The sequence below is a fragment of the Brassica napus genome, chromosome A6 (genome assembly GCF_020379485.1).
Source record: "Brassica napus cultivar Da-Ae chromosome A6, Da-Ae, whole genome shotgun sequence".
In the NCBI taxonomy this organism is placed as follows: Eukaryota; Viridiplantae; Streptophyta; class Magnoliopsida; order Brassicales; family Brassicaceae; genus Brassica; species Brassica napus.
The window spans coordinates 13,668,625-13,684,570 of record NC_063439.1 but is presented as its reverse complement, the minus strand read 5'-3'; the positions used below and the strand labels follow the sequence as shown (position 1 = coordinate 13,684,570).

Genomic DNA, 15,946 nt, shown 5'->3' with positions numbered 1-15,946 from the left:
CTTCTATCCCTTCGTATCACTTAGTTTTAAGGTCTATGCAGTTGATAAAAATATCCAACTTTTTTGCCAATATAAGGAAAATTTTCTTAACAGGAATAGCTTAAAAGCAAAAACTGAAGCAAAACCAAAAGCTGGAGTCGTAGAATGAAAGATATCTTTATTCTTTGAAATATGCAAAAAAAATATCTTCATACCCATCTTTCACCCTTCTTGAGCAAGGGATACGACTTGAGCCTGCAAGATGAAAAACCTAAAATGTGGATAATATGAATAATCAAAGATAGAAGACTTTTTTCTTCAATAAATAAAGAAAGAAATCACTTTAACACTCTGAATAGATTTGTTTAATCATATTTATATCATTTAAATGGGCAGCTGAAAAAAAAAATCTTATATATTAAAACAGAAGTCACAACCTTGATTCATGTGTGATTTTTTTTTAAAAATGGACCTAATAGACCTATTCATAGAAATTCATAATACATTTTAATTCAGACTAATAATAAATAGAATTTTTAAAATATTTTAATCATAATATCTTTTAATATCTTTTCATTTTAAATATAAATATATTTATTTTAAAAGTCTAACAAATCTGTTTGAAAAGATTTTTACAAGATCTTCATTTTTGAAATTATATTTAAATATTTTCACTAATTTCGAAATTAGTTTAAAATATTATTATACATTAATATATTCAGTTATATAAAAAAAATCTATAATATTTTTTTATTATATAATCATAATCAATCATATTAAAATAAAATTATTATATTGAGCTAAATAAAATTATTATATTGAGCTAAATATAATAAAATTGTATTAAATTTATATATTTATATATTTTATTTTCGTAATTATAAAATATTTTATGTTCAAAATAAAATCTAATATGTTGGTAAGATGGGTTAACATTATCAAACTATATAATACATGTATAAAAATTAACATGTATTTCTTTAAAGTTAATAATATAAAACCTTTGTAACTACTTTAATCATAATATATTTTCATTTTAAATATAATATATATTTATATATTATATTTTAAAAATTCTAATAAATCTGTGTAAAAATATTTAAACAATAACTTAATGTATTTTAAGTTATCGTTTAGAAATGAAAATAAATAAATTACATCCTATTTTATCTACTTTTATAGTCATGATCATGTTAAAATATAATTATTATACTAAAATAAATATGATAAAATTATATTCAATTGATAAATTTATAAATTTTATTTTCATAAATATAAACTATTTATTTAAAATATAATATGATGATAGAACGATTTAAAATTGAGAAATTGCCACATATAGCACATTCATAGTACTACTTTTCATGTTTATACTAACCATTTTTACCCTCACTTTAATGAAAGGTAAAAGATAATTATACTCTGAGGGTTAACTAATCTATACTTAGGGTTTAGAGTTGAGGGGTGGGGTAGAGTTTTTGGAATGGGAAATTTAGGATTCTAATAAATATATAAATAAATACTTTAAAAATATATAATTTTTTTTTTGAAAAATAGTTTCAAACATATTTTCGTTTTTCAAAAAGAAATTTGCAAAAAAAATAAAGAAAAAAATTTCAAAAAAATAAATTATAAAAAAGTTCGAATTTGAAAAAGTAAAATTCGAAAACATAAATTTTTTTTTTACTTTTTCTTTATTTTTTTAATATTTTTAATTTTTAATTTTTAATTTTTAATTTTTTATTTAAATAATGATTTATTATATATATAAATTACAATGACATAAGAGTCTTTTGCCATTTAATGAAGAAGATATTTTTGAAAATATCTCGTTAGTGGTGGTAAAAATGATAAGTGGTACCATGAAAGTGGTAAACATGTAATTTCTCCTTTAAAATTAACAAACTATATAATACATGTCTAAAAATTAACATATCTTACACTTTTATATATACAATAATAAATTATCTAAAATGAATAAACATAAAAATATTGGTAAAAAGAAATCCAGTTTTGAAATACGGGTCAGAATTTAGCCTAAATTAAATACAAAATATTTTTTAAATATATTTTCTCATGAATATATTAATTTGCTTAATAACTAAATGCAAATACAATAAGATAAATTTATAATAAGAAGTGGCAAATACATAAGGTTTAAATAATTAATTAATTATAACATGTAAATTATAAAATTATTGTATTTGAAATAGTTATATAAATATTTTAAGTATATGATTAACATTAAAAATATATACCACTTATGTTCTAAAACAATAATTTATGTATAAAAAAGTAAAAACAAATACCCGTACGGTTGCACGGGTCAAAATCTAGTTATATTTAAATTACTACACACAAATTGTTAATCACGACTGACCAATTTCTAATTACCCAAATTAACTTTTTGAAACAACAATTACTTCTCTCACAAGTAGTCTCCATTGTGCGCCTCAATTTTCTTGAGCTAACAATCTCTCATTTTTGTCTGAGCATGTCAACTCATTCTTAACCTACAAACATTTCATATCAACAAACAAATATACACCAAACACATCAAATAGAATTTAAAAGATACATCGGTTAGAGTATGTAAAAAAATCACACAGCTAAGAGTTCAAAAACAAACAAAAGCTAATAGTTAAAGAAAATATAAGAAACCTCAATATCACACACAAAATGAAGAAGATAAAGTTTCAATATTTATTCATTTCAGTGGAGGCTGTTCTCTTACAAAGCTACCATATTTATACAAAGAAGTGAAAGCCCTAAGTTGAGACAGATGGCTTCATCCAGTGTCTGATGCGCCATCAAGAGCTGAGAATGCGTTTGCCAGCTTTACACTAAACGCTCCATCCGTACAGGCCTTAGTCTCAGTTTTCTCGTGAAGCTTGCTTTTGGAAAAGCCAACGCTTAGTGACCGTTGATCTCTGGGAGCCATGCTGTCACTCTTTGATTGGAAGCTAGCACAAGGTTTGTCTTCTTCAAACATCTTACCTTTGCCCTTTTCTTCACGCGTAAGTCTCGCTTTGGAGGGAGAGACTGAACTTGTTTGAACTTGAGCTTGTGTAGAGCTAAGTTCACTAATATCCCCCCTCAAATTTGGTGTAGGTGGAACATCAACACCTAGTTTGAAACGAAGAGATTGGAAAGCTGTAGTGGGGAGAGATTTGGTGAAGATGTCGGCGATTTGTTGATGCGCCAGAATATGCTTGACCACTAAGGCTTTAAGCGCTACTCTCTCTCGAACGAAGTGATAATCCAGAGCGAAGTGCTTGGATCTCTAGTGGTAAGCAGGATTTGCCGTAAGATGAACAGAAGATAGATTGTCTCCACACAGTTCAGGTGTCTCAGGAAGCGGAATACCTAGTTCACGAAGAAGAATGCAAAGCCAAGTTATCTCACACGCGGTTTCAGAGAAAGAGAACGATATTCAGCTTCTGTGGAACTTCGAGAGACAGTAGGTTGCTTTTGGGAAGACCAAGAGATTAGATTACTACCAAGAAAGGTGCAGTAGCCACCAGTGGACTGTTTAGTTGTTGAACAACCTCCCCAATCACTGTCGCTGTAAGCACGAAGCATAAAGTCTGTCTCCTTGATGATACTAATGCCCATAGAAGTGGTTCCTTTAACATACCGAAGAATCCGTTTCAGCAAATTGAAGTCTGAAACCATTGGAGAGTGCATCTTCTGACACACGTAGTTAACTGCGAACTGAATATCAGGTCTGGTAAGAGTTAGATACTGCAACTTGCCTGCAAGAGTGCGAAAGAACTTCGGATTGGAGAACTCAAACCAAGCTAGAGGCGATTGTTTGAGACCATACAAAGACTTGTGAAGCAAACAGACATGATCAGGCTTGCTTTTGTCGACGAAACCAGCAGGCTGACGCATGTAGACCGTCTCAGCAAGATCGCCATGGAGAAACGCGTTTTTGACGTCCATTTGCCTGATGCTCCATTGCATGACTGTTGCAATATGAAGGACAATGCATACTGTCGCAGAGCGAACCACTGGGCTGTAAGTCTCAAGATAGTCGACGCCTTCAAATTGCTCGTTTCCTCTAGCAACAAATGCTTCTTGAAGGTACCATCAGCATTGAGCTTGTTTCTATAAATCCAAAGTGATACAAGCCTAAGCTAACAAAGGCTAGATCACAAGGCAACAAGAGTTGTCAAGCTTGAATGGGTCGATTGTCGCCACAAAGGGTTGCGGAAATATCCCTTTGATAAGACCAGAAGCCTGCGCCTATGTGAATCCACACAAAGACAGAGACCTACACTTGTATCCTAGAATGAATCCACAAACTAAGGAGACAAGCAAACGGACAAGAAATCTAAAGGAATCCACCTAAAGACTAATTGAACAAAACAAAGACAAACTTTGTAAACTGAATAATACTTTATTAATTTCGTGCAAGGGTGATTTACAAATGAGACTTAGCTCTGTTTAAATAGAAAAGAACACAAATGCCTAAAAGAATAACTTGGAAAGAAATAATAAGTGAAAAACTAGCCGTTGGACTTAGTTGGTGCAGAATCTGTCCATGTATGGAAGTTGTCTTCTCTCCTTGTATCTTGTGAATTTGGGCAGAAATAAATGCATCCGTGGGATCTCCTTTGATGTCTGGATAGTCTCTAAGTTGTGCCTGAACAGAAGGGGAAAGAGCCGTTGGTCTTTAATAACTCCAAGTGTGAATGCATCCATGTAAGGTAAGTTGACAAATAAGGGATTCATCTTGATCATGTGGCTGCTGGTGCATGGTAGAAACTCTCCACTGCTCTTAGATGTAATGAATAATCTTCTGGTTTCCACACGTGAGTTTGAGTTGCACACTCCTTAAGCAAAGAATTACTTTCCTTAATTAGAACCAATTCGGATGCAGTGTAGATAGTCTGACTTGTAACTGGCATATCTCCTAAACCATTACTCTTTTTGGTATGAAACCAATTCGCTGCGTGCTCTGGTTGAGTTGAGAATCTATAGAAACTGGTTTCACGGTTAAATTCCTTATGGTTGCAAAGATATCCTTCTTTGAGTGCACCTATGTCGCTGCTGGCTCCAATGTAGCTTGTATGGTTGATCTCATGAGTTGGTGGTCCAGCTACTGACTTTAGGTCCTCATCATTCCCTCCCTCTTCAAAAGGTTTTGTCCTCAAAACCAATTTACCTGCACCAAGATAGAGCAAGTTAGGTTTCATTCTAATTTGGGAGGCTAGGGTCTTACCTTGGTATATGCACGGTTTTGTGATGCATTGTCCATCTGGTGGTTCTTCTTTGATCAGTAGGGAAGCTATGCCCCCTTTCCATGGTCGGTCTATGATTTCCCTTGGAAGGATCGTGGTCTCCTTTTCGAAATCTCCTATTTCACAATTGGTTTCTCCATTGACCACTGCTTGGGTGTAAGGTTGTGAGTTTGGTTCTGGATGCTTCTCCATTGTACCTATATCTGAATCATCACTTATGGGCAAGAGCAAGTGTTTCATACTTGAAGTGGACGATTCAAAAAAATAATATTGAGTAAGATTTAGAGCTTCACTTACCTGGTTATCTTGCATTGATTCAGCTTTGGTATTTACTACCTCTAAAGCATGATCAGCTGGTGTAGAGGTCTCTAGGGTAGATTGCTCATTATTCTCTTGTGGTTTAGCTTCTGTACGTGTCTCCTCATTACCTAGACCTTCATCAACATTCTGGACAGAGTGCAAGTGCATCATACCAGTGTTTTGATAAGTAAGATTATTCACTTTATGTTCAGAAATCACCTTATCAAGTGTTGGACTTGATTGCGCAGCAAGGTTGGTTTCTTGTTCCTTGATTTCTATGTTAGTACCTGAAATACTTTCAACCTTTTGGGCGCTAGACAAGTGTGTTAAGACAGTCATGGAATTACTAGAAACAGAAGTAGATCTAGCTTTAATCAAGTTGATAAGATCATCAATATGTTTATCCATTCTAGAAAAGGAATCATCAATTCTAGTATCGGAATCACTTACCTCCAAGTTTGTTTCTTTTGCTTCAGATAGTACTGACTTCACAACTCGTTTTGTGGGACACTCCTTTGCTAGATGGCCCTTGCCTTGACACCTATAACAAATAACCTCAGATGGTTTTAAAGGGTTAGAGTGCTCACCTTGGTTTCGTTTGACTTGAGGTGGATGCACTGGCCTTGAACTTTGTCTTTGGGAAACAACTTCTCTCTGAACTGTGGGTTGCAAGACTTGGTGCTTTATTAATCTTCTTGTGGACACCTTCTGAATGTATTTTGCCTTCTTCACAAACTCACTATACATGAGCATCTTAACCTCTTTCCAAGTAAAAGCCGGATCATTGAAATAGATCCTATCAGCATCTAGCTGACTCCACCAATTGTATGCCTCTCCGGTTAAGGTATCCTTCGCATAAGTTAGCTTTAGCTTCTATGGAATTCTCCAAGCTATAAACCATTGCTCCATGTCGTCCTCCCACCTTAGATATGTACTTGGTCCTTGCTTATGACCAGAAAAATGTATAGATGGTGCAGCCAAGCGATTCTGATAAAACTGATCTCCATTGTAGTTCCATGGCTTGCTGTGAGCATGTCTTGATAGACTCCCATGATAAGATCTTGATGGTGCAGCCACGGTGGTCTTTTCTCTTCTAGGACACGCTTGAGAATAATATTTCCCTTCAGAACTATCCTCATAGATGAGTTGGGATTTGGGACCATAGCAAGTTGAATACCGGTCCATTGATTCTGGTTCCACCTCTGGGTATTCTTGTTCATCGTTTGGGACATACTCTGGAACAGAGTCTGCGCACCAATGACCTTCAGTGTGGTCATCTCCATCGTCCCAACAATCCTGGTCAGCTTCTTCTCCCCAATCTACCTCAGACGTGTTGTATTCTTCAGCCTCTTCTTCTGAGTAATCATCCTCCATTGGCGTCTTCCCTATCTTTTCTCAGAGTTTGCCTTGCACAAACAGAAGAAAAAGGAATTAAGTCGTGGCTTAGCAAAAGAAAGGAAAGAAGAATAAGAAAGAACAAAGAAAAATGGAAACTTAGTATCTCCTTGTTTTTATTTTATTTATTTTTTTTTTTTATTTTTTTTGGAAAATTAAAACAAATGAAAAAGAATTCACTTTTTTTTTTTGTTTTTTTTTTTAATGGAAACACGAAATATATAAACTAAGACAATGTAATTAACTTTTTATTCTGGTTTTATAATTTTTAGAATTTAAGAGAAGCAAGAAACAAAATTGACCTTTTTTTTTTATATAGTAAGTGAATAAACCGAAATGGAAACTAAGGAAACAACTAACGCAAACACGATTTCTTTTGGCTTTTCAAATTTATATGAATCAAAGAAAGTAAATGGTCATCTTTGTCGTGCCTCCCTGGTTTTAACACCAAGAACAAGCAAATGCAAAAATGGACAGAAATTGCAAACAATTTTTATGGTTTTTTTTTTAATATGATTTTATAAATGAAACAAATGCAAAAGAGATGAAACAAATAAACAAATGCAAATGAATAGAGACAAGGATAGATATAACCTGATAGATAGGAGCTTTTGAAGCTCTGATACCAAAAATGATACAAGCCTAAGCTAACAAAGGCTAGATCACAAGGCAACATGAGTTGTCAAGCTTGAATGGGTCGATTGTCGCCACAAAGGGTTGCGGAAATATCCCTTTGATAAGACCAGAAGCCTGCGCCTATGTGAATCCACACAAAGACAGAGACCTACACTTGTATCCTAGAATGAATCCACAAACTAAGGAGACAAGCAAACGGACAAGAAATCTAAAGGAATCCACCTAAAGACTAATTGAACAAAACAAAGACAAACTTTGTAAACTGAATAATACTTTATTAATTTCGTGCAAGGGTGATTTACAAATGAGACTTAGCTCTGTTTAAATAGAAAAGAACACAATTTCCTAAAAGAATAACTTGGAAAGAAATAATAAGTGAAAAACTAGCCGTTGGACTTAGTTGGTGCAGAATCTGTCCATGTATGGAAGTTGTCTTCTCTCCTTGTATCTTGTGAGTTTGGGCAGAAATAAATGCATCCGTGGGATCTCCTTTGATGTCTGGATAGTCTCTAAGTCGTGCCTGAACAGAAGGGGAAAGAGCCGTTGGTCTTTAATAACTCCAAGTGTGAATGCATCCATGTAAGGTAAGTTGACAAATAAGGGATTCATCTTGATCATGTGGCTGCTGGTGCATGGTAGAAACTCTCCCACTGCTCTTAGATGTAATGAATAATCTCCTGGTTTCCACACGTGAGTTTGAGTTGCACACTCCTTAAGCAAAGAATTACTTTCCTTAATTAGAACCAATTCGGATGCAGTGTAGATAGTCTGATTTGTAACTGGCATATCTCCTAAACCATTACTCTTTTTGGTATGAAACCAATTCGCTGCGTGCTCTGGTTGAGTTGAGAATCTATAGAAACTGGTTTCACGGTTAAATTCCTTATGCTTGCAAAGATATCCTTCTTTGAGTGCACCTATGTCGCTGCTGGCTCCAATGTAGCTTGTATGGTTGATCTCATGAGTTGGTGGTCCAGCTACTGACTTTAGGTCCTCATCACAAAGGCAACCGAGAACATTCATACCAGGAGTTCGAGGTACAAGTGACCAAGTTTTAGTTTCTTTGCAGTTATCAACTTCTTCTAACATGGCATTGTTCCAACCAGAATGCTTAAGAGCTTCAGAAATGGTTTTGGGAGTTGGAAACGCCGCCTTCTGAGTAAGAAGAGCATAACGAGGATTAGGCTTCACTATACCAACTTTTGAACGAGTAATCATGGGATGAGAAGATGTTGGAGAAGGGGACGAAGTAGTCTGAGCCGAAGATAGTACTGGCCGTTCTTGTAAAGAAGCAACGCTGTTGAATATAGAAACATGATCTAAGCCTGACGTACACCCAGTGCGATGCTCTTCACAAGACGTAGTACTAACAGACGGACTTGGAACTGAAGTAGTAGCTTGGGAATGAGGCCTCAATGTTAGAGGAGGAAAGTCTTCAGAAGTGAAGATGCTGGAGCTGGTAGATCCAACTGAGGAAGCCAAAGGAGAAGGTACATTGACAAAGCTAATAGGTTCAAGAGTAGACTTGACAGGCTTCTGAACCTCAGGCGGCTTCATCTTAAGTTGCACAAACTGTCTTGCCAAGCTTTCAAAAGAGTAGATTTAGTAGCTGGATGCAGATGAGAGAAGCTATCAGCAAACGGAAAGGATGTTTCATCAAAGATGACATGACACGTGATATAAACTCTGCCTGTTGTTGGTAGCAGACAGCAGTAACCCTTAAACTTCTCATTGTATCCCAAGAAAACGCATTTGAGAGATCTTCGATCCAACTTATTAGCAGAGTAGTCACGAAGCATGGGGAAACACGCACAGCCAAACACTCGAAGAGCTCTGTAATCTGGCCTCCTGTGATGAAGCAACTCAAAGGGACTTTTAGAGTCATCAAGAGCAGTGTGAGGCAGCAAGTTACTGAGAAAATTGGCTGTGAAAAAGGCTTCTACCTAGTACTTTTGAGGAACCTTTCCATGAAACATAAGAGCAAGACCGAGATCAGTTAACTGACGGTGCTTACATTCAGCTAAGCCGTTTTGCTGAGGCGTGTGAGGACAAGAGAGATGTTGCTGAATCCCATGAAGTTCTAGATGTTTTAGAAACTTATGGCTGATGAATTCACCTCCACCATCACACTGAAAGGTATGTATTTTAGTTTGGCAAAGATTTTGTGCAAGAGCTTGAAATTTTAAGAAAATTTCATAGGAGTCTGATTTGTTTCTTAAAGGATAAAACCAAGAGAATCGAGTGTAGTGATCAATGAAAACTACATAGAAGCGAAAGCCTTGGATAGAAGAAACCGTAGAAGGGCCCCAAAGATCACAATGGACCCTTTCCAAAGGTCTAAAAAAAACGGTAATCTAGAGCTCTTTCCGAGATGACAAGCTTCACAAACAGTCTTGGAACTCTTATTGATGAAGATTGCCTTATTTGCAGAGAGCTGTTGAAGAACAAGCGGATTAGGGTGCCAAGCCTCTGATGCCACACTTCATCACTCACACTGATCTGTCTGTTGGAGTAGAAGACCTGAGGAGATGACGACCGCAAAGAGTAGAGACCACTAGTGTGAGGCCCTTGAAGAAGAAGCCGCTATGTTGCCTTATCATAGATGTGCACATTGTCACAGTCAAAATCAATAGAGCAAGGATAATCTGAAGTAATCTTAGAGAGAGAGAGAGTAGAGACTTAGCTATCTTAGGACACACTAAGACATCAGAGACATGAATTGTACCTGACGTGGAGGCCAAGCTGGTGGAACCAGTGTGCGTGATAGGGAGGTACTCTCCATTACCAACCATAACCGAGTCAGAACCAGTGTAGACCTGAGACTGTTGGAGATGGTGGGGGAGAGTTGGTGACATGTGACGATGCTCCAGAATCTGGAAACCACTCATGGCCATTGTTGGTAACGTCAGTTATGTGGAGATCAGTAAGCGCAGCAGGAAGATCATCTAATTGATAGCTGTTATCGAAGCGGTGCCAGCAGCGAAGAGAGTTGTTGCCTGGTTTGCCACAAATCTGACAAATGGGTCTGTTATCACCGTCTGACGAAACGGAGGAAGCAGAGGATCCTGAAGGAGAGCTGATGTGTTGATGAAAACCTCTACTACGAGTAGAGTAAGAACCTCGACCTTGACCTCTTCCTCTGGGGCGAAAGTACTGACCACGACCATGCTGAGTGTAGAAAGCAAGGTGTGGTGAGACGTCTGAGGAGCTGTTGTAGCTCTGTAGTTTGTCATCAAAGCTAGTCAGTCGAGGAATGATGTCTTCAAAGGTTGGAGTGGGAGACTCATCCATGGAACTCTCTATGGTAGTTTTGATAGGTTCATAGTCACGACCAAGACCGTGAAGAGCCGCAAATACTTTCATACGTTCAAGAACAGGACTACCAATGGAAGAGAGTTGAGAACAAACCGACTTTATCTTTTGAAGATACTCGGCCATGGGTTTGGTGGGCTTGAGTGTCGTCTGGAGCTTCCTTTGGAGTTCAAAAGAACGAGAAGATGTCGAACGATTGTAGTAACAAGCCAGAGAGATCCAGACCTCATGAGAGGTTTGACAGTCGACGACAAGGCTGAGAATGTCTTCAGAGAAAGAACCTAAAAGCCAAGACTTTACCACTTGATCCGTTTGAAACCATTTGGTAGAGTCAGGATTTGGGGTTTGAGTAGCCACGCCATCGATGCCTGTGACGGTGAGGGTAGCAGCGGGCTGAGGAGACTGACCGGTGACATAGCCGAGAAGACCTTGACCGTTAAGAAAAGCTTCAAACTGAGATTTCCAGAGAATGTAGTTCTTCTCTGTCAAGGTAACGGTGACACTGTTTGTGATGCGAAGACCAAGAGGATGATAGACCTCTAGATTTTGAGCTTCCATGGCTCTGATACCATATAAGAAACCTCAATATCACACACAAAATGAAGAATATAAAGTTTTAATCTTTATTCATTTCAGCATGGAGGCTGTTCTCTTTTAAAGCTACCATATTTCTACAAAGAAGTGAAAGCCCTAAGATGAGACAGATGGCTTCATCCAGTGTCTGATGCGCCATCAAGGACTGAGAATGCGTTTGCCAGCTTTACACTAAACACTCCATTAGTACCAGACTTAGTCTCAGTTCTGTCGTGAAGCTTGCTTTTGGAAAAGCCAACGCTTAGTGACCGTTGATCTCTGGGAGCCATGCTGTCACTCTTTGAATGGAAGCTATCACAAGGTTTGTCTTCTTCAAACATCTTAGCTTTGCCCTTTTCTTCACGCGTAAGTCTCGCTTTGGCGGGAGAGACTGAACTTGTTTGAACTTGAGCTTGTGTATAGCTAAGTTCACTAATAGAAAAGACAAAAGCTAAGAGTTAAGAAATTTAAAAATTTTAGCATTAGCATGCAAGCCACCTATAATCTTTGAAGAATGAGTTAATAGCCAGACAAATACAAACTTCAAAATCTGAACAGAGCATTAAGAAGAGATACTCTTGAACATCCTTGTTGGGGTCGAAAACGGTTACGACAAAGTTAACGTCCAAATCTCCGCAATATACAAGTAGGTCTCTCCGCAACATATCTTTTCGAGATGAAGTTTCATTCAAATTCCATGTAGATCAAACATAAGCCATCGGAAACATACCCAAACCAATTACGGATAAGGTTTGAGTATGACAATCGGAACACGGACAAACCAAGCCCGGTCATTGTGCAACTACCGCGCACGCTTTCTATCCGGTCGCTACGTAGCGACCGAGCTCGACCCAAGCTCGGTCGCTACGTAGCGACCGAGCATCCGTCCCGCTCGGTCGCTACGTAGCGACCGAGCGTCCGTCTCACTTGGTCGTTACGTAGCGACCGAACTCGAGCCAAACTAGGTCGCTACATAGCGACCGAGCTCGAGCCAAACTCGTTCGCTACGTTGCGACCGAACTCGAGCCAAAGCTCAGTCGCTACGTAGCGACCGAGCTCTTCTGAAACGTCGATTCGACACCAGTCCATGCATTATCGTCTATCCTTCGGTGTTATTTCTTGAAGACCGTAGCAAACTCAGTTCATGTTTTCCGCCATTCTAAGTCATCAATCAAAATTTGCGGTAAAAACCGCAGAAAGTTTGTTCTTTATCGAAAGAAATCGTAATAAACGTTTCGAGTCGGAAGACAGCCCAAAGGGACCTAAAACACGACTCGAGTCCCAACTTACGATTTCTTAACCAAAAGCCCGTAAATCGTAGGACGGTTTATGCTTGGTGTGCAAGGAAAGATAAATGTCAAGTTTCCGCGGATAAATACAAAATTTTGAAGATAATTACGAAGATCGGAAAAAATGAAATATCTCCATTTTATGTTATGACGGCTTTAGGGCAGAAGCGTAAAAGCGTAAACCATCCTTGGAGCGAGTATATAAGGAGTTCTAGGCGAGAGGTATAAGGAGAGAAATTTGCAGAGCAAACTTAGCACTTAGAGAAATTTTAGGCAACTTTTCGTTTTTTATACTCGAGCTGCGACTCAACTAGGTTTTGTAGTCTTAAGGTTTTAGAACTAGGAATCTCGCCGACAGCTCTCGAAGCCCAGGCTCTTACCTTGTTGTAACGCTCAGACGCGAATTCGGAATAAGATCTATTTTGCTCTCTTTTCGATTTCTTATACCTAATCGTTGTTATTCTCGTGTTCTGATTGCTTAGCGTGTGGTATTAGCAGATATCCGGGACCTCTGGGAAATTAGGGTTTTCCTAGTTTCCTTATTTAAACGGAAATCGACAGTGCGAATTTCGGTTCCCACAGTTTGGCGCTAGAAGGAGGGGGATACGGATTAATCTAACTCTCAACCACATCACGCTCAACCAAACATGTCAACAGACAACGCGGATAACGTGCATACTCCTCTTAACGGAGGCAATGGCACTGATCTCCACACTCCAGCAGCGGACGTATCCGCGGCCAACGCACCAGCCAACGCCGCGGCGCTCGAGGAGTTTAAAAAGATGTTCGCCACCTATGAAAAAAAGTCGGAAGAACAGGACAGGCTCGTGAGCACCTTGACCAAACAGGTTGAAACCTTCACGGCAAGGACTCGAGCAATCCGTCCCCGCGGAACCACTAAAGTCCGCGGGAAAAGACTCGACTTCGCCATCCCACTCGATAGACTTGGAGTCGCACGGGAACGACCTTCGGGTCAACACCCTATCGAAAAATCTCCCGTCGGAGGATAACGAAGTCGAACGCGTCGACCTGGATCCTAGCGATGTCTCCAACAATACTTATGAGGACGTCGACAGACATCCAAGAAGGACCAGAAGCCGATCTGCTCGGGAAAGCTCTCCGTTGGACAAACCGATGACAGAAGAGGAGGAATTCCTCTATTGGAACGAACAAGAAGAGCTGGCTGAAAAGCAAACCGAGCTCACTCGCAGTAAATGCCGACAGGCTCAGAAATCTGCTGATGAGACGTCGGATATTCACGATCTTCGCGACTATATCACCAAAACTGCGGCAGAAGTAAGAGCTGTAAAATCTCAAATCCATCACGCTACTCGCGCTGCCCTCGAGATCGACAGGCTGCTGGAAGGGGCTCGGAAGACCCCCTTCACCACTCTCATCTCAGATATGAGGCTGTCCGATCTGGGAAAAATCAAAGTACCAAAGTAGGACCGTACGACCGATCCGAAGGCGCACCTTCAGGCATTCCACATTACGATGGGAAGAGCGAGACTGAAAGATGGCGAAAAAGACGCCGGCTATTGCCGCCTGTTCGTCGAGAATCTGGAAGGAGCAGCCCTCGAATGGTTCGCGCACCTTAAGCGAAACTCTATCGGGAGTTTCCGACAGCTTGCAACAGAATTTCTCAAACAATACTCTATGTTCATAGATAGAGAAACTTCCGATGTCGATCTCTGGAGTCTGTCTGAGAGGGAAGACAAACCCCTCGGCGAGTTCATCAACCGATTCAAGCTGGTGATGTCCAGGGTCAGCGGGATAAGCGACAAAATGGCCATCGACGCGCTCAGAAAGACGCTCTGGTACAAGTCAAAATTCAGAAAATGGGTAACCCTCGACAAACCGCGGACGATCCAGGACGCCCTCCACAAGGCAACAGACTACATCATAATCGAGGAAGAAATGAAAGTTTTGTCGCAAAAACATAAGTCGGCAAAACCATCCTCGAAAGACATAGATCCGAAAGCGAAAAAGAAGAACTCTCGTAACAATAAGTATGTCCATCACGAGGGGGAAGATCTCCAAGGAGTGCACAATTATGCGATCAGTTCGGACCAAGGCCGAACCACGGGTAATACGTGGACCCGCAGTCAAGGATATGAAGAAAACACCTTCTGCGAGTTCCACCAGTCTCGAGGACACTCCACGACCAACTGCAAAGTCTTGGGAGCAAGGCTGGCCGCGAAGCTACTCGCTGGAGAGCTCTCGGAAGTGACCAGTGTGAAAGATATCATCCTCGATTCCGATCGCCCTCTGAAGACATACAGAAATCCGCCCGCGGAAAAATCCTCTCAATGAAACCAATCTGGGGTTAAACGTGGCAGAAGGCCGGACGACAAGGGAAATGATAACAATCGTCGCAGAGTCAACATGATCATCGAAGGATCGCAATACTGCAACGATACTGTTTTGGCCATCAAGGCTTACCAGCGGAAGGCATAGTCGAGTGCAAACTGGCCTACATGGTCTCCTCCCCGAGATGGCCAAAATTGTTCGATCACCTTCACAAAGGAGGAAGCTGTCAGCATCAATCAACCTCACTGCAATCCGCTCGTCATACGAGATCTGGAAGTCGGGAGAATACTCATCGACAGGGGAAGCACGGTCAATGTAATCTTTCGCGACATTCTCAATCGAATGAGCATCGAACTCGGGGAAATAACTCCGACGCCGAAACCACTCACGGGTTTTTCGGGCGAAGTGTCGATGACTCTCGGATCAATCTAGTTGCCAGTCATGGCCAAGGAGATCACGAAAATCGTCAAGTTCGCGGGAGTCGATCATCCCGCTATCTACAACGTAATCATGGGAACCCCATGGCTCAACGCCATGCAAGCAGTTTCATCAACGTACCACCTGGGTGTCAAATTCCCAACCCCAAGCGGAGTCGCGGCTATCTGGGGATGTCAAAAACAGTTGCGGCTATGCTTCCTTGCAGAGCACAAGTTAAGGCAAATCGCAGAGTAAAAAACGCTTGCGGCATAAAACAGAACTACGAGATGGCTTGATCCTCGAAAGGGGTACGTAGGCAGCTCGTCGAAAGACGAGTTCAGCTATCCCCCTCTCTAAAAAGGGGGGGGGAGTGGATGCGTATACTCCCACATTGGAAAAAATGCTTTATTGTAATCGAGTTTTTTCGAAAGTTTTACAATATACATTGCTCCGTTTTTATTAAAACGCTTACGCTTCAGTTAACGCAAA

At 39.6% G+C, this 15,946-nt stretch overlaps 1 protein-coding gene across 1 annotated transcript; it reads right to left on the bottom strand.

Annotated features, from left to right (window-relative positions):
* Positions 1 to 4,770: 4,770 nt before the first annotated feature.
* Positions 4,771 to 6,078, bottom strand: LOC111202330. The gene is made up of 2 exons (XM_022695044.2): positions 5,523 to 6,078; positions 4,771 to 5,422 (listed from the first exon to the last, which is right to left on the bottom strand). The coding sequence occupies exons 1-2, from the start codon at positions 5,931 to 5,933 to the stop codon at positions 5,342 to 5,344; spliced, it is 492 nt and encodes a 163-aa protein (XP_022550765.2). The 5' UTR covers positions 5,934 to 6,078; the 3' UTR covers positions 4,771 to 5,341.
* Between the last annotated feature and the right edge of the window lie 9,868 nt (positions 6,079 to 15,946).

Excerpts from the sequence above, each read along its gene's own strand:
- LOC111202330 (XM_022695044.2), bottom strand. The coding sequence starts at position 5,933 with ATGGATAAACATATTGATGATCTTATCAACTTGATTAAAGCTAGATCT. Across the intron at positions 5,423-5,522 it reads AATCAATGCAAGATAACCAG|GTACAATGGAGAAGCATCCA; the intron begins GTAAGTGAAGCT and ends ATTCAGATATAG.